At 40.1% G+C, this 18,396-nt stretch overlaps 2 protein-coding genes across 3 annotated transcripts; both read right to left on the reverse strand.

Annotated features, from left to right (window-relative positions):
* Positions 1–1,301: 1,301 nt before the first annotated feature.
* ndufs3 (NADH:ubiquinone oxidoreductase core subunit S3) lies at positions 1,302–11,469 on the reverse strand. The gene is made up of 7 exons (XM_040136280.1): positions 11,338–11,469; positions 8,822–8,887; positions 6,665–6,762; positions 5,211–5,360; positions 3,633–3,758; positions 2,239–2,358; positions 1,302–1,621 (listed from the first exon to the last, which is right to left on the reverse strand). Exons 1-7 carry the CDS (start codon positions 11,390–11,392, stop codon positions 1,451–1,453), a joined length of 786 nt encoding a protein of 261 aa, XP_039992214.1. The 5' UTR covers positions 11,393–11,469; the 3' UTR covers positions 1,302–1,450.
* Positions 11,470–13,331: 1,862 nt separating this feature from the next.
* On the reverse strand, positions 13,332–17,827 carry ptpmt1 (protein tyrosine phosphatase mitochondrial 1). 2 transcript variants are annotated; one of them, XM_040136300.1, is made up of 5 exons: positions 17,727–17,827; positions 17,455–17,612; positions 15,601–15,681; positions 15,260–15,451; positions 13,332–13,999 (listed from the first exon to the last, which is right to left on the reverse strand). In XM_040136300.1, the coding sequence occupies exons 2-5, from the start codon at positions 17,599–17,601 to the stop codon at positions 13,871–13,873; spliced, it is 549 nt and encodes a 182-aa protein (XP_039992234.1). In that variant the 5' UTR covers positions 17,602–17,612; positions 17,727–17,827; the 3' UTR covers positions 13,332–13,870. The 2 variants fall into 2 exon arrangements, with proteins under 2 accessions (XP_039992234.1, XP_039992225.1); XM_040136291.1 differs by having other exon boundaries at positions 17,455–17,781.
* Positions 17,828–18,396: the final 569 nt, after the last annotated feature.

The following is an 18,396-nucleotide window of genomic DNA, read 5'->3' on the forward strand; positions in this document are numbered from 1 at the left end:
GGTTTCTGTTCTTGGCAGACAGGGCTGGAACCTGACGTGGTCTTCTGTTGTAGCTAATCCACCTCAAGGTTTGACGTGTTGTTCGTCGCTGAGACGCTTCTCTGCTCCCCACAGTTGTAGAGAGTGGTTACCTGAGTTACCGTTGCCTTTCTGTCGGCTCCAACCAGTCCGGCCGTTCCCCTCTGACCTCTCTCATCAACAAGGTGTTTCCGTCCTCAGAGCTGCTGCTCACCTGATGGTTTTTCGTTTCTGGCTCCGTTCTGAGTAAAAACTCTGCAGACTGTTGTGTGTGAAAATCCCAGGAGACCAGCAGATTCAGAAACACTCAAACCAGCTCGTCTGGCACCAACAACCGTGTCACGGTCAAAGTCACTGAGATCACATTTCTTCCTCATTCTGATGTTTGAACATTGACTGAAGCTCCTGACCTGTATCTGGAGGATTTTATGCGATGCAGTGCTGCCACACGATTGGCTGATTGGATAATTGCACGAATAAGCAGGTGTACAGGTGTTTCCTAATAAAGTGCTAGGTGAGTGTATAAATAGGGATCAAAAATATAAAATGGACACAAATTTCTGCTGTGAGACATTCTGCTAAATGTCTTAGATGTCTAAACATCTTCATTTAGAAAGTGATTGTATATAAAATTAATGACAGATTTATTCTCGCAGTTAAATTCCAAAAAAAGTACGGTAACAGCCAATCAAATGTTTGAATGCTAAGAACAGACTAAAACTATTCTTTTTAATTATACTGCCTCAGTAAATGTTTTATCATCTCTGATAGTAGCTGTTCCTGTTCTGCAATCATCTTTAACCAACAGACAACTGAATATTTTTAAGTCAAAGAAGGTTGATAAGTAGTTTTTATTTTGAAGTTTGTCAGTAAAAGTGAAGGATATTTATTTTTTCCAGTTTGACCTTTAGCAGTTTGATAAATATGTGCTCTGACCTCAGCCTCATCCAACACCTTTAGGATGAACTGGAACTTGTAATGCAGGAAGTGAACCAGACCTTATCACCCAACATCAGTGGTGCACCTGAGAAATGCTCTTGTATCTGAATGGAAGCAAATACCTGCAGCCAGGTTCAACGTCCGATGGACAGCCTGAAACCAGAAGGGTGGAGTTGTAACAGCAGATTGATCCCCGTGGTTTTGGATTTGGTTTTTTTCTTTTCTTTTTTTATGTCCAACAGTCCAACATGTGTGGAATTTTCATGTGTCCACATACTTTTGGCAATCTCTCACCGGTGTTAGCTGAGTTGTTCCAAATAAAAAACACAGCTCCACAAAAATCATTTAAAGGTTGTTCTATTAGTATTTTTATTTACATAAATATTTCAGGCGGGTTCGTTCAGGGTCCCAGGATGACACAGACAGACAGAACAAGGTGATGATGGGGTGTGTGTGTGTGTGTGTGTGTGTGTATAGACTAAACAGAGGGACGTCACTTCTTCTCAGGGGCCGGGTCACCAGCCTCCAGTTTGGGCGCAGCCTCTTTGGGCTCCCGGTAGGCGGGGAACACCTCCCAGGGCGTGTTCAGGTCAAACTTCCTGAACTCCTGCGACAGCTCCACGGGCTCGGCCACCACGCGCTTCACCTCATCATCATAACGCACCTGCAGAGGGAAACAACAATTCATTTTTAATGAGAAGTAATTTCATTGTTTTGATGGTTAGGGTTGATAAAAATCAAGGACCAAAAACTGTCACATCTTCGTGGAAAATATAAAAACAAGACTACATAAGAGGCATTTCCTGTCACGACATCCTGATCAAATGATGAATCTTCAAACGGATCTCTTTTCATCAGAATGTGAAGTGTTCATCCTCAGACAGAGAGAAGTAAATAAGATGATTTTTTTGGGTACCGTGTTGAAATTAATAATTCATTCCCTTCCCCAAAGGAAATCTAATCAGTTTCAAGAAGTATTTAGGCCATAAGTTATTCTTTCACAGCACAAACTATCAAGAATTTTCAAAGCCTGTGAGAACCCTGGATTAATTATAATGAGCTCGATAAACAACTCAAAATCCAGGATCCAGCAGAGTTGGAGATCTAAAGCGTCTGGGCACAGCTTCCATCCTGTCTGTCTCACTGACGTCCTATACTACAATACTACTACATTTATCTTTTGGAGGAATCGACGTGCGAGTCCATTAATGCATCACACGTCGATGGAGCTGAATAACGCTGACCACGGTGCTGAGAGGACATGTCGCTGGCAGAACTCACCTCAACGTATCCCGACAGGGGGAAGTCCTTTCTGAAGGGGTGACCCTCGAAGCCGTAGTCTGTCAGGATACGCCTCAGGTCTGGGTGGTTGGCAAAGAACACCCCGAACATGTCCCAAACCTACACACACACACACACACACACACACACACACACACACACACACACACACACACACACACACACACACACACACACACACACACACACACACACACACACACACACACACACACACACACACTTTTATTCTCAGCCAGTGTCAGTACAAGCTTTAACAATATATCTTATCATTTTCATGTAGATGACTGTACATGTCTGTGAGGCAATTTAACCAACCTAAATGACTGCCTGAAAAGCCATGAGATGCTGAATGTCTTAAAAAGTTTCAAAACTAAATGAGGATGAAACAGGTGTCCTCATTGGTGGACCTGAGAGCGCTCCGAGGACCCCGTTCTGTGACTTTTGACTGTAGTGTATATTTTCCCCCGTACATGTTAAAAAATCTTGTGCTCAGGCTACTTACAGTTGAGAAATATCTCTAAGACCAGAGATATTCAATCATTTGAATTTACTGAAAAACTAGTTCATACAGCTTTATGCATCTCTGGGCAAATGACATATTTTGTTGATTTCTGAAGTGAAAAGAAGTAAATACAACGTCCGCGGAAGCAGACAATAAAAATGAGCCTTTCGTCAAATGTTAATGAAAAATGTAGCCGACTGACGTTACAAAGCAGGGGAGGCTATGAAAAGATATCAGAGAGCTTCCAGCTCGAAGTGTCCACAGGCTGAGACGTCGTTAAGAAATGGCAGTGAAGGGAAACTGTGGCAGTCAGGACAAAATCTGGAAGACCAAGGAGACCTCCGGATAAAACTGCAGGTCTGCTGGGCAGAAAGCAAAAGCCCCACGTGACTGCAGAGGAGCTGCGGGAAGGTTCCGCTGACACGGGAGTGGTGGTGCCCCGTTCACTGGTTCACTGTGCAGCGTCGATGCAGAAAAACAGGGTCTACCAAGTACAGACGAAGGGGGGCGCCCAATCTTTTCTACATGTCACAATTCCTCTTCAATTCTTCTCTACTTTTTAAATTGAGGAAATGTTTTTCAATATTTTTCATTTTTATAAACACTCAACATTATTGTCATCCTCGGTGCAGCTTACCTACCCAGCTCACCTGCAGAGCCGCCGCCTAAATAAACTCCATTATTAATTTAGACGAGTCTCAGGTTTGACCTGTTAAAGGTCACGTTTTAATGTCCTCATTCGTCATCTGTGACGTGAAAACATCAGATTTCCACACAGTCAGAGAGAGTAATGTCTGGCGTCTGATCGTAGCCCACATGTGAAACCCCGTGAAGAATTGGCAGATTTGGTGTGCAGGTTGCGACTCACCTCCCTCTCGTACCAGTTGGCGGCGATGTGGACGGGGACCGCAGACTCCACTGGTGTTAACTCATCCGTGTACGTCTTGACACGGACACGAGAGTTGTAGCGCAGCGACAGCAGGTTGTACACAATCTGTAAACCAGCACGGACACACGATAGAAACTATAAAAAGCGTTCAGGAAGTTTACGTTTACATGGGTCTCACCTGAGATTACCGGGACGGCCCGTGGACACAAATATTTTCATTTCAACCATAAGACGTTTAGCTTCAGGGGAAAATGTGAGCAGTGGTGCAAAGTAACCAAGAACATTTACTCAATGTAGTAAAATGTAAGTACAATTTTAGTTACTTGTTACTTGTATTTTACTTGAGTATTTCCATTTCATGTTACTTCATACTTCTACTCCACTACATTTGTCTGATAGCAATTGTTACTTGTTACTTTGCAGATTCAAATTATAAATACAAAACTGATCAACAGTAAATTATTTTGTGTTATTATAGACTGAGCTACCCAGAAGTATATAAAGTAGTTAAAATCAGCATTAAAGTGATGAACTCATTAATGCATCAATAATTATAGTTCAGTTATATACTATATTTGAATGTGGTGACTAAAGACAAATAACGCTTTCCTGTTGTGTTGTGGTAGGTAAAGTTCATCGTAAAACTGAAGCTTTTGACTGTAACTGTCTGATGCAACATCAGACAGTTACATTATGTACATTATTATTATTATTAGACAAGGTTGGCCAGTCATTATAACTTGAAATGATTATGGTTAGACGGTTTCATTGACTTCAGATTGAGCAACAGTCACTGTGGAGGTCTGCGCTGGAAATGACTTTGTAAAGTCAAAAAATGACATTTATTTCCAAACTCGCAGCTCAACACAATTTTCTCTTCATATTTCTCGAGCGTTTAATGACACAAAAATTCCCCAGAACAACATCCAAGGTGTTTTTCTACAAATACAAATTTAAGTGCTTAGGTCTTTGTCTAAAAACATGGTTTTGTGCCTATGGAGGACCTTTGGTCTTCGTTACACAGGTAAAAATGAGAGATGGAATAGAGCTGTGATGTTGGAGGAGCCATTTTGGGCACCTCTGGTTGCAGAAGTTCATGTTTCCCACTCTTCTACAGCTTGGAAGGACATGAACTCCCAAGGTGCATTTCGGTGAGACATCTAATCACCGTGCTTAAATTTCTGTTACGTTTCAGCGCTAATTGTGAATGGGAGATAAAAATTATGCAGACGAAACACGATTTCTCAGAAACAACGTTGAAATAATTAAAATTGGTGACCAGAGCAGAAAATTAAAGGGTTGTTTCATTATTGTGTTTCTAGCATTAAGGATATTGTCTAAAGACAAAATTGAAACTTGAATACAAAATGGAGAAAAACACTTTGGGAACCAGCGACTCCTCCCTCTTAACAGAAAGGAATTAAATGGCAAAAGGTAAAAGTTCTGTTTTAAAAATCTTCCACGTCACCATTATGACATTTCTAGGCTTGTGTCTGTGTGTGTGTGTGTGTGTGTGTGTGTGTGTGTGTGTGTGCGTGCGGGCGGTGAGACAGCTACCTCAAAGCGGTTCTGCCGCGTTGGGATGTCGACGGCAGTCAGGTCAATCATGTTCCTGAACTGGGCGTTGGTGTGGTCCCTCAGGAAGGTCAGCACCGGGATCACTCCGTCAGGATGGATCATCACCTCCAGCTCATTATAACAGGTCACCTACACACACACATACACACACACACACACACTTTCAAGCCACCTGCATGTTTCTGAAATCTAAATTTAATAGGAGGGGTTCTGAAAGCCGGTTCCATTTTGGATCTGGTTCCAAGTTGGTAAAATCCCTGGATTCATTAACCCACGACACACAAATCCCTGATCCAATCGTTCATCTTTCATTCATGTTCTCTGTTTAGACTCTTCTTCCTCATTTTCTGACACTACATGCATTAACAAAAAAAAAAACAGAACAAAAACGAAAACATGCGGACCAGCTTAAATGTTCCAAAGTCAACGAAACAACTGCAAAATGCAATATTTGATATTTGCGGGAGGAACTTCAAGTCCTTTGTTTAAATATCTTCCATTCAGCATGTTAGATTAAGAACTCGTGTTATTTGTGATAACTTGCGAAGGACGAGCGTTTGGCCTCGGCTCTCTGCTGGTGTTGCATCGTATTCTGGGACCGGTAGCCATGCCACAATGGGCTTGCCTCCAGGTAATGTTAAGCAGGATGTGCAGAAAAACACCAGCAATTTACTTGGCTGATATGCAATGGATGATAAGTAGATTTAATATTATTTTCACTGTGCAGCACAGCTCCCCCAGTGAGAAGCAACCTGGGTGCCGACGGGTTTAATGAACAACACACACAGAGCAGAGATAAAATGTGCGGTGAAAGACCTGCAGACCTTCAGCTCAGCAAACTGTCCACGGTTTAGGTTTGATAGTTAATTACTGTCGTTTCTATCAGTGTCAGTGACAGTGTCACGCTTGTCCGGTAAATAAATCACGGCCAGTTGTGTTATTAATGTGTTCAGAAGACGCTAGGTTCTTAATTATTAAGTTAAGTCTTTCCTTACACAAAATAGTTGAAGTTTGTTTTGTTACTGCGCTGAATGAAATAAAAACAGTACTTTTTTTTTAACTAACAGATGTTTAAGTATGTTTAAAAAGCTACATACAGAAAAAAAAAAAAAAAAAAAAAGACAGATTACAGTAACGTCTGCATAGGCCTGTTTCTATGAAGACCACATCCACACACTCCTTTTGCTTTATGCATCACAATGTCCCTCTCTGCTGCACCTGCAGTTAACTGTCTCATTTTCCAAAATTATTATTCATGAGTCCTGATTTCCACACAAAAACTCACATGCTGTTTAGCTGTGGTTTCCAATCCGTTGGCATTCATAGTACTCTGAGTCACGTTTTCAAATGGTGGTGTGTTGTCTAATGTAACCTAGGCTGATTCAAATATCGGTAGGACAAGGCAAGGATGAGCTCAGGGCAACTGGACTGACCTGGACCTGCTGGATATATTTGGGCATCATCTCAGCCACGTACTCCCCAAACGCTGCCAGCTGGTTGTGAGTGACGGCATCCTTGGGCCTGACAGTGGCTGCGTAAAGGACAGAGAGGACAGGAGGTTTAGACGCAGCGATTGCTCTCCGTCTCATTTTTTATTCTGTACCAACAGCTCCTCGTTCGCATTGCAAAATAGGTTGTGGTGCGACATTATTTATTGTGCTTAGTTTGTGTGACGGAACTATTTCACTCGAATGTGTGATGTGGGCTTGGGCGCAACAGCATGAAAGTCAACAAGATTAATCATCCAATCAGTGGCTCCAGACTGTGCCTCTCATGAATTTTAACATTTGAATCACAATGTTTAAGCATCTGTTATCATGAGAGATAAATCCTCGACTTTGAATGTATTTCCAGAATCCTCAAAGACTCTAACCATCACGATAAAAAACACTCTGTATGCTGAACAATAAATAAATAGTTTTAATCTGCTTCCGAAGTTGCAACTCGATGTCCTAATTCAAATACAGATAGTAGTGAGAAAAGACAAATACAAACACGTGTGATAATACAAAATCTTGGGAAATAACATTAATATTAACAAATATAACTGTTAATAAAACATTTTCCTTTGGAGTCATGTTGTACAAATTGAGGAAGGACAAAGTAGCTTTAAGTGTTGAAAAACAGCCTTCTGCCTTTTTCATGGTTTGTCATGGACTTATCTTCCTGAAAAACAGATGCTTAGTTCTTTGGCTTAAATGTAATGATTTTTTTTATTATTACTATTGGTTTAATTAGCGGGGACAGTGCACAGTGCAAGATTAAAAATACAAAGTTAACAAGATCATTTAGAAGCATGCAGAGCAATAACAACAAGACTAGGTCAAAACCTAGAATGTGGCTGGACAGCCCTTCATCTGGTTGCTTCTCACTTATTCTCTTTGCTCACATGTACAGAAATTTACTTCATTCGAATTCCCAATAAAGCTGTTCCTCATTAACATGTTTTTTCTGTTTCTGTTGTCGCACAACGGAGCAGGTATCAAATAGTGACTGAAACGTGGCCCATTAAGATGAAAGGAAGATGATGGAAAGTCGCTCAAAAGGGGCCTGAAAAGTTGGTAAACCCAGTGACAAAGGCAGCCAATGAGGAAACTCCAACACTCAGCTGGCCGACCAATGGTGTAACTTCTCTCAGTCACGCTGCGTTCAGCTGACCAATGGTGTCACTTTATCACTCACCCACATTCACGTTTATAGGGCTGGCCTCGCGTTGCAGTACAGCCAAAAAAGACATTATTGTTAATTGAAAAAAAAACCAAAAAAAAAAACCCATCATACAGGACATGAGGGCTGAATCGATTAGTAGATCGACCAAAAATAACCTGCAACTATTTTGATAAATGATTAATCATTTTTCAGGCAAAAATACTGGAAAAAAAAAAAAAAAAAAACCAGACATATTCTAATTCCAGATTCTCAATCTGAGGATTTTCTCCTTTTCTTTACCATATAACATTAAACTGAATATCTTTGGGCTTTAAACTGTAGGTTGGACAAAACATTTGACAACTTCACCTTCGGGTCTGCGAAACTTTGAGGGGCATTTTTTCACAATGTTTAAACTAAACAATGAACCCAATAATCAAGAAAATCATCCGTCAAATAATCGATAAAGAAAAAATCTCTTCTGCAACCCTATAAAATACATAAATCCATCTGGACCATTAAAAGCAAAGCCACAAAAAAAGTCTTGCAAGGTGCATATGGCTAAACTAACCTGCTACACGGGACCTGGGACAACAACATGCTCCTGAAACTCTGCGTTAACACCCCTTTCCTCACACAGGACCCATCCTAAAGGACCATATCCTGTCACCTAAACCTCACAAATGTTCAATAAATTAGCATATGCCAGTTGACTCTCAGTAAGCCTCGAGCTTTTGGGGCCCAACTAGCGCTGGGGCCCTGGGGCATCTGTCCAGTTTGGCCTGTAGGAAGTCCAGCCTTGTCGTTAATACATGAGAGCCACAAACTGGAGCTTATATGAGTTAAGAAAGAGAAAAGTGGACCCGCCGTCCTGTGTGACTGCCGGTAAACAACCATCTTATATCAGCAGTCTGCTGCAGCATCAGTTAGTGTGTACTCACGTCTGTCCTCAGTGGTGGAGCTCTGCAGTCTGGTCTGCTGCTGGAGGAGACACGAACTCCTCGCAACTGAGAAAAAAAGCAGGAGGAAGGAGTCAGAACGGTAAACAGAAACACTCCACTAACTAATGAATCCACTGAGCTGCAGAGGAAATGAGGCAATGTGAACAAGCAGCCAATGAATAAAAAGCAAAGGCTTGTTGATATTGAACTGACACATTGAAAGTCTAATATCAATCATATCCACTTGACCTTTAAAAGAAGAAAGTTAGACTTAAATGTGAATTATTATGGAGGTTTTTCCATTGTTAACATTTGCAGGAAAAAAGTCTTGGCTTTTACCTCACAAATACTGCATTTCCAACAAAGTAAAGGAAACCCCTTTTAAACTTCTGTACATGATCTATCCCCCCTCTAACTCATTTCTAGCTAAATTTAAAGAAACCTCTAATCACTTGTTCTTTACCTGCGAGAAAACATTGACATTTAGGGACGTTCTTAGTCTTCAATTATTTGCCAAAGTCTTTCCTTCTTCTAATGCCAAAATTATTTCTACACAAGAGGACTAAAAGATGTGCAAAATATTCATAATTTTTAAGCTCCAGTACACTCCTCACTTACTTCTGTTAAATTACTTGAAAACAAGAAATCCATAAACCTTCTGCACACACATAGCTTCCATTTTTTCCAGGAATAATTAATTTGTTATTATGCTGTATTTGAATTGTACAGGGTATCTGCAGTTCTTGAAAAATCTTAAGAAGCACTGACTTATGTTTCCTCACAAAAAGGCCTTAGAAGGTATTAAAAGAGTCATTAATTGTTTTCTTTTTGTGTAGCCTTCCACTGGCAGTAATGTTAATTATAAAATGTTTGTGTAGGTAATTTTAGCAAAACCTGGCTGGAAAAAATCTCAGTACTGTTCTTCTAGACCTCTGAAGCTAAACTGATCAGTTAATTTTTTGATTGGTTAATCCATCCATCCATTAAACTGTCCATTTTCTGCTGCTTATTCCGTTTAAAGGTCTGCATACACCTGTTTCTGAAGACCACATCCACATACTCCTTTTGCTTTATGCGTAACCACTGCCTGCACCTGCACAACTCTTTGCTGTAGATCTGCAACGATTAGTCATTTGACTTATTAGTTGATCTAACTATTTTGATAATCAATTAATTATTTTTCAAGCAAGACTAGTGAAAAAATGCAGAACATTTTCTGATTACAGCTTCTGAAATGGGAGGATTTGCTGCTTTTCTAACATTTTATATAATTTTAAATAGAATATTATCAGACTGTTTAAAGATGCTACTTTAAGATTGCAGTCATTATGACAGACATTTTTTTTTTTTTTGCTGCTTCCTCATATTTTATAAACTACACAATGAAAGCATCTGAAGATTTTCTTCTATAGCCTCAAATATTTTGACAAAATAAGCAACAGTCAAAGTCAAAGTTTAGAGATAAATCACTGTCAGGTAACTGAGCCCCACCCGCTTCAGACCAGCCCTTCTGCATTAATATTAAAAGTCTTAGTAACATTTTGCTCCTCTAACATACAGTGCAGGTCAAAACTATTTGAACAGTGATACATTTCCTATCCTGTTGGCTCTGTACTCCAAGATATCACAGATCTGAGTTGAAACAGTGAGAGTGGAGGTAAAGTGCTGACTTTCAGCTTTAATTTCAGGGTGTTTCCATCAAGTCCTGTCTTTGTTCTGCTGCACTGTTCAAAACTGGGGGGACTTTATAGAACATTTTCGCCCCGGTTTGGACGTAAACGCTGAAATTAGAGTTGAAATTCAACTGTTTAACCTCAAAGTTATGGTTTGATGATTTTACATTCAGTCATTGAGTAGTTGTTGTTTTGATATTGTGCATTTCCGCTGGCAGTTACACTGCTGGACTGAATATCTGAGTATCTGTGGGTTTTGATCTGATGGTTGGACAAAACAAGACACTGGCTCTGCAAAGATGTTACACAAAAGAAACAATTAATCAAAAAAATTGTCAGATTAATTTATAGTGAAAATAATCATTAATTGTAGACTTAAATTATATTATTAGGAATATGCCAGAAAGTAATGACAAAACTGTGAAATAAATGAAAATATTCCACACTGCACATGGTAAAGGCTTTTCTATCCATGCAGTCATCTTATTTTTATTAACGTTACAGTTCTGTTACTATTGTGCAAAAAAAAAAAAAGAAAAAGAACGCAATAAAGCCAAAGCTCATTCTTCATCCGCTCAAAGTGACTCTGCACGACTGTTTCTGTTGCCTAAATGAACTCGTCTGTCACAAAAAGAAAATAAACTGTCCACCCTGTCTGTCACCCAGACCGGTGTTAGCTAACGCTAGCATTAGCTAACACTAGCTCGAAGGTCAAACCTGAGACATCTGACGGCTGGAAATGAGACAGCGTCGTTTTCGTCGGCGTGAAAATGGACTCGAACTAAACTGGATCACTGCAGCGAACGGTCCGCAGAAACAAAAACTAGTGTGTGGTCGACTTACTGTTAAAACTCCTTCCAAGACCTCCGCGGACAAACCGCACCAGCGACGCCGCCATGTTTGCTCTTCGTGGTCGTTTGACTCCGGGCGGAGAGGCCGCTGTCAGTGGTCTGTCGCCCCCTGATGGGCCGGAGGACAAATATGACTGCAGCTGTGGAAATGTAATTACTAACAGAGTCAATTTAAATACCCCGTTCAAACTTTGGCAAAGTGAAATTATAAAGAAAATACTTTAGCTGTAAAAACTCCAGGTTTTAATGTGTGTCTGCAGTGGTGGAAAGTAACTAAGTACATTTACTCACATCTCACATACTGTACTTAAGTACACATTAGAGGTACCTGTACTTTACTTGAGTCTTTTCATGCAACTTTCTACTTTTACTCTAGTGCATTTCAGAGAGGAATATTGTACTTTTTACTCTATTATAAGTATTTGACACCCTTAGGTACTTTACAAAGTAAGATTTTTTGCACACAAAACATATGAAAACCATATAAAACATGACGTTGACAATCATTAACCCTCCTGAGGGGCAGAAATTTGCTGTTGAGCCCCCGTTGACCCCCACTATACATGACTTCATTTCCCCAAGCACCCAGAAATCAACCAGTACTCTACAGCTGAAATGATTGGTTGATTAATTGATTAGTCGATTAACAGAAGATCACTTGGCAATGATTTTGGTAATTGATAAATCACAACAAAACCGATTAGAATATGTTAAATTGGGGATAATGATGGGCATTTTTCACTACTTTCTGACATTTTTTACAATCAATGATCATCTGATTAAGACCTATAATGAAAATCATTATTGTTCTCCTATGATGGAATAATACGACCTTGCCCGAGGTTTTCTGTGTGTTAAGGACATGACATAGAAAAACACGACTGTGCAACAAATGAGCTCAATTTAAACTAAATCAGTGAAGTTTTTGGGTCGGATCTACTAAGCAATGAAGTCCCTCTAAAAGAGAAGGGCCACAAGATGGAGGAAGGAGGACTGGACATAGATGATACTGTGCTTCCACGGTGCTTTTTGCTAAGTCAAACTATGCAGACCCAGTGATGTTTAGTTAAATCGGAGGTTTTTGGGGGGCCCCAGGCAGTTGCCCACTTTGGCCCGATGGGTAATCCAGCCTTGACTACGTGGAAGGGTTCGGCTGTGACTGTAGCATCAACACACTTTACACAGCAGCAAAACAGTCCGGTACATTTGCTGATGTTGGTTTCATGTGCGACATTACGACTATTTTACCATATAATATACGTATTCATGAAATAATGGTGGAACAAGTCTTCTACTTAACACTTAAGTGTCAGTGAACAAGTATTGGCAGTAAAATGTACTCAAGTATTAAAAGCACGCAAACTTTTATTGAAGAAGCATGCTGCAGTTCGGTTTTAGTTGCTAAGCGTAAACCTAGTACCTCCAGTTTTGGTTCACATCAGCTGAAGAAGGAAAAAAAGAAATGGCAAAGGAAGTAAAAAGTAAGACACACACCAACATTCCCATTTGAAATATGGACAAACAGTTTAAAGTTTCCCTGAACATACTGGCTGTACTCAAAAATAAGTTTCAGGTACTGGTTCCTGACTTGAGTACAGTTCTTGAGTAAATGTACTTGGTTCATTTTCAGCTCTGGCTAAAATGGATGTGGGGCACCGTCATGTGGAACAGCTGTGCTCCGTCAGTAGATTGTTTCGCTGTGACTGTATCACATTACTAGAACAGCTTTCATTCACATAACATACTGTACATGTATTTTCCAGCAATATCTACATGCTGAAAATAAAAGAGCATGAACAACAGTAAAGCGTATTCACCTCACAAATATTTTATTCAACATCATTTTTAAAGTTATGAGGCACAAGAGGAAAATATGATAAATTGAAATTAAAGCTTTTCCAGTATACTTAGTAACCGCCTCATTGCTGAACTATAAACTAAAGTGTCCCTGTCTTGTGCGGCTGCAGCCCAAAAGTAACACAACAATTCAATGAAGTGTTTTTATTACAAAAGTCAGAAGCAAATGGTACAGCAATGTTGTTTTTCATATGGAATTTGAAAGAATTTTTGGCTGAAACACGACGACGGGTTGGGAAAAATCACAAAAAGGGACAGGAATTTAAAAACGTTTCCAAGTGTTTTCTTTGTACCATAATTCGGAGCTTCACGTCTTTCAGAAATTAAATTTATATGTTTTAGCTCCAGGTACTAAAACCAGAGTCAGGGATTTACAGGAGGGAGGGTTTAAGTCACTGTTCCACGTTCGTCACTTTGAAGTTGCAGGTTTTATGAAATGAGGGTTACAAAAGAAATTCATGATAATTACTTGTAGAAATTGTCATTTCTGCTTACTTATTTTTCATGAATTGACCACTGGGACACTGTGGGGGGGGGCACAACATGTTTGGCATTTACTCTTCAGTGGGTGTACATTATGATTATGGAGGACTGATTGATACAACAGCTGTGATTCAGTCTTCCAGCTGCTGGGAACATTATGAGGTCGGTCCTGTCGCCCTTCGCTCTCAGCTGGACTGTCCACACACCTGCTGGTAGTATTTCCTCAGCATCTCCAGCTGAGCAGCACGCACCAGGATGTGCGGTCGAACAGACGTCAGCTTCTGACAGGCCTCCTCTGGAGTCCAGCAGTGTAACTGTCAGCGGAAAAGCACAAAATTGAAAACAACTACTACTCACTCACTGAATGTACAATCATCAAACCATGACTTTGAGGTTAAACAGTTGAATTTCAACTCTAATTTCAGCGTTTACGTCCAAACGGGGGTGGAAATGTTCTACAAAGTCCCCCCAGTTTTGAACAATGCAGCAGAACAAAGACAGGACTTGATGGAAACACCCTGAAATTAAAGCTGAAAGTCAGCACTTTACCTCCACTCTCAGTGTTTGACCTCAGATCTGTGATATCTCGGAGTACAGAGCCAACACGACAGGAAATGTATCGCTGTTCAAATAGTTTCGACCTGCACTGTATGTTAGAGGAACAAAATGTTACTAAGACTTTTAATATTAATGCAGAAGGGCTGGTCTGAAGCGGGTGGGGCTCAGTTACCTGACAGTGATTTATCTCTAAACTTTGACTTTGACGTTGCTTATTTGGTCAAAATATTTGAGGCTATAGAAGAAAATCTTCAGATGCTTTCATTGTTTCGTCTATAAAATATCAGAAAGTAATGAGAAAATGTTCAACCAGATAATTTGGGGTATTTTTGCTTGATAATTGACATAAGGTTAATCAACTGTCAAAATGACCGTCCATTAATTTTCTGTTAATTGTTTTAGCACTTAAATGTTGCCCAATACAACACAACCACAACATACAGCCTCAAAACTTCCTGTACCATAGAAAAGAGTCTTCACACAAACAAACTAAATACATATCTTAACAAAAACTAAATGTTTCTTTTTTAAGGAATGGGAACAAAATCCACAGTCCACAATCCACTCTCAGCACTTCTGTAGCTTCTACCTGAATCTCTTAGTTTCACTCCTGCGTTCCTGTTTGCACTTCCAGATATTATTTTATATTTTACTGTTCACTGATCACTTTAAGTCGGCTTGGAGCTGTGTCAAGTTACTTCTAATACAGTATAACACAAAGAAGCTATAGGAAATGAAATATGTTTATCACCAAGTTAGCAGAGCTTCCTTAGCGCTGCTATTATTCAATAAAAACTGTTCTTATGAACTAGATATGTTTATATTCTGCACTATGAGGTCAGTGGTTTAGTTTTACATATTGCAGGGAGGAGTAGTACAAACAGAGACAGCCACAGTGAGCTGAAGTCGGCTGCAGGCGACTGTTACTGTGCTTTGTGATTCAATCACCTCCAACACGTCATCAAAGTAGAGTACTTTGCCTTGCTGTGTGGTGCTGTGGAAAAGCACGAACTGACCCGGATGAGGTAAGCAGCAGCCAGCGTGGCGCTGCGGGAGCGTCCGGCCTTGCAGTGGACGTACACGCTGGTCCCCCGCTCTCGGCACTGCAGGGCGAACTCCACGCCCCGGTGCAGGTTCTCCAGGCTGGGGATGCCAGTGAGGTCAACCGTGCTCAGCCTCAGCTGCTCCACCCCTGCAGCCTGCCACTCCTGCACCCAGCACCAAACAAATCAAATCAGTGAATCACTTACTATGGAGTATGCAAAGTGCACTTTTTTCACTTTCTACTACACACACCAGATGTTTGCCCGTCTGAATCTTCAACTTAAGAGTGAGAAGACAAGTGAAGTGAACTCACCTCTGCTGAGTTGCAGAAATATTTAGTCTCATACTTCTCATTCATGGTGATAACCCCTCGAACATTTTCTGTTTCAACCAGCTGTAACACAGGAACAGAGAGTGGCAATCAAGCTGTTACCTGCTGAATACTGTTATTTGAATACAAACTGTCTGCAGCACAGTACAGATGCTTTTTAGTAGTGTACATTTTTAAATACTCTGCAGGTTTTTAAATGAAAAAATTGATATGTTAAGGACTAACAACAGCTATGATATTTTATAAACCAGGAATCGGGTTTAGGACTAGGATAGCATGCATCCTGAGCAGCTACCAAGAGCAACAACATTTTATAACATTACATAGTGTGGCCCCAACTTAGAGGTATGTATGTTAAATTGGGCTGCAGCTAATGATTATTTTCTATCATCAATTAAGGTTTCTTTTTTTAAATTATTCGATTCATTGTTTAGTCTCGAAAAATACTGATATTGTCCTTTGCAATTTTCCAGAGCCCAGAGTGGCATCTTCAAGCTGGTCGTTTTGTCTGCCCAACAGATTAGTCCAAGACCCAAAGACATTCAGGTTACATTGATTTAATCCTCACGTTTGAAAAGAGTGAATGTTTGGCACTTTTGATTTATAAAAATATTAAGAATGACAAGAATAAAAATACTTTTGGTGGGTCAAAAGTAGAAGATAGAGTCAAAATTCTGACCTGCCTCAACATTTTGACTCACAAACTCAAATTATGACTTGATATGTCACAATCTTGACTTGGTATCAATATTTTTTTCATCCTTCCTAATTTTTTTCTTTTCCTGCTGAAAATGGGCTTCCATAACAGCTCGGATTTACTGTCAAGCAATGGTGGAACGTTAGTATGTAAATACACTTACTCAAGCACTGTACTGCAGTACAAGTCAGAGGTAACTCTACTTTACTTGCGAATTTATTTTTTCTGCTACTTTATACTTCTACTCCACTTATATTTCAGAGGCGAATATTGAACTTTTTACTCCACTACATTTATTTGATAACTTTAGTTTTCAAGTTTCTTGGCAGATTTAGATAAATAATAGAAAACATCTTTCTTGATCCAGTTGTTGTTCTGAGAGGGTTTTAACATCCTAATAAAAGCTTTAACAATGTTCAAAAGACAGTTTCAGATTCGTGAACCTCTTGATTTTATTTATGAAAGCAAAAAATAAAAAAAATAAATTTAAAAAAAGGTGACTGTGATTTCCACTGTGATTTCTCCATCCAGACGAGAACAGACCAGGTGTAGCTTAAAAACCTCCACTTTAACACTTGTCAAACCTGTTTTTGATTAACAAGTAAACACCCAACTGTTACATTTTTTTAAATCAATTTATGAACACGGAAAAAAAAATAATCTCCAGATCAGATCAGATCAAGTCCTGATCAACAAGCACTATATTCAGACTTGTTTAATTTGGACTGTATTAACAAGGAGAGTCTAAAGAGGGTTTCAAGCAAGAGCAAGAGCAAAAACCACTACACCAGTCTGATGTGGTCTTAGTGGGGAAAAAAGGAGTGAAACCCCTTTTTTGCTTCCTAAGGCTTTAACTAGGATGTTTAAGCATCAATAACACGATTGTCAATAAGCGGTGCAAAAAACAAAGGAGAACAGGTCGCTCAGTGCTGTCCCTTAGGTTTCCCTGAACTTTCCCCTTAACATCCGAATCAGAAACTAGCATCAGTGTCGTAAATAACCGTTAGTTGCTCCCCTACTAGCTAGTCGCAAATGGGAGTATTTCTACTTTTACCCGAGTAAAACACCCGACACTTCCTCCACAATGTCTGTGTGTGTGTGTGTGTGTGTGTGTGTGTGTGTGTGTGTGTCAGTCCGACCTGTTTGGTCATGGACCTGAACGGCAGAGCTCCGAGGACCACCGTCTCGTCCACTCGGTCAAACCACCGCCTGGACGACACCTTCTCCATGACAACATTGTAGGCTAAAGTCGGATAGAAGAGCAGCCTTGCTAACGCTCCGGACATGGCTGAGCTATCTGTTAAAAAATAAATAAAAATACAGAAAAGAAAAAAAAAAAATCAGCCTTTCATTAGCACTAGACTCTGTTGTTGTGTGTAGTGACTCTGACCTACAGGCTGCATAGTCTAACCTGTCAGCCGGGTGAGCACGCGTTCCTCCACGGATGTGATTTCCGGCAGGCTGCTCCGCCGACAGCGGGACTTCCGGCGCTAATCCTTCAGAATAAATTCCGTGACCTCCATGAAATCAACGCTGACTGAGCTGAGGCCAAGTGCCCGCTTCATCTTTGATTGTGGACAAAATATGTCAAAAATATTCGTTTCACCCTCAACTTTGGTACCGTTGACATCTTAGGCATGCCTTGCACTTTTTTTTTCCATGAGAAGTTGTTGTCGAAAGCTCACAAAATATCCGTTAAAATAAAAAAAGGTTGGAGTACTAGATTATTACTAGTTTTTAGCTTTTGGGAAAAACCAGTTAAAGAAAGCCAGACATGCCAAAATACAAAACCTACCCACGGAGGTACCAGATTACCACACTGCAGCTAACGTGGCAAGACTTGATGGTGCCGCATAACTGCTCCAAAGGTACAAGCCTTGAAACATAACTCCTACGAAACAGGTTGGCAACCAGTGTTGGAAAAGTTTACTTCTCTTACTTACAGTTTTGGGGTATGTGTTAATTGCCTGACTACATACATTTTATGATCGTTTTTACCTCTACTTGATTACAGGTAAGTATTTAATTTTTAATTTAAATAATACTTAAGGTCTGGACTGAATTCAAGTATGTGGACAGTT

The sequence above is a fragment of the Xiphias gladius genome, chromosome 1, assembly GCF_016859285.1.
Source record: "Xiphias gladius isolate SHS-SW01 ecotype Sanya breed wild chromosome 1, ASM1685928v1, whole genome shotgun sequence".
NCBI lineage: Eukaryota > Metazoa > Chordata > Actinopteri > Istiophoriformes > Xiphiidae > Xiphias > Xiphias gladius.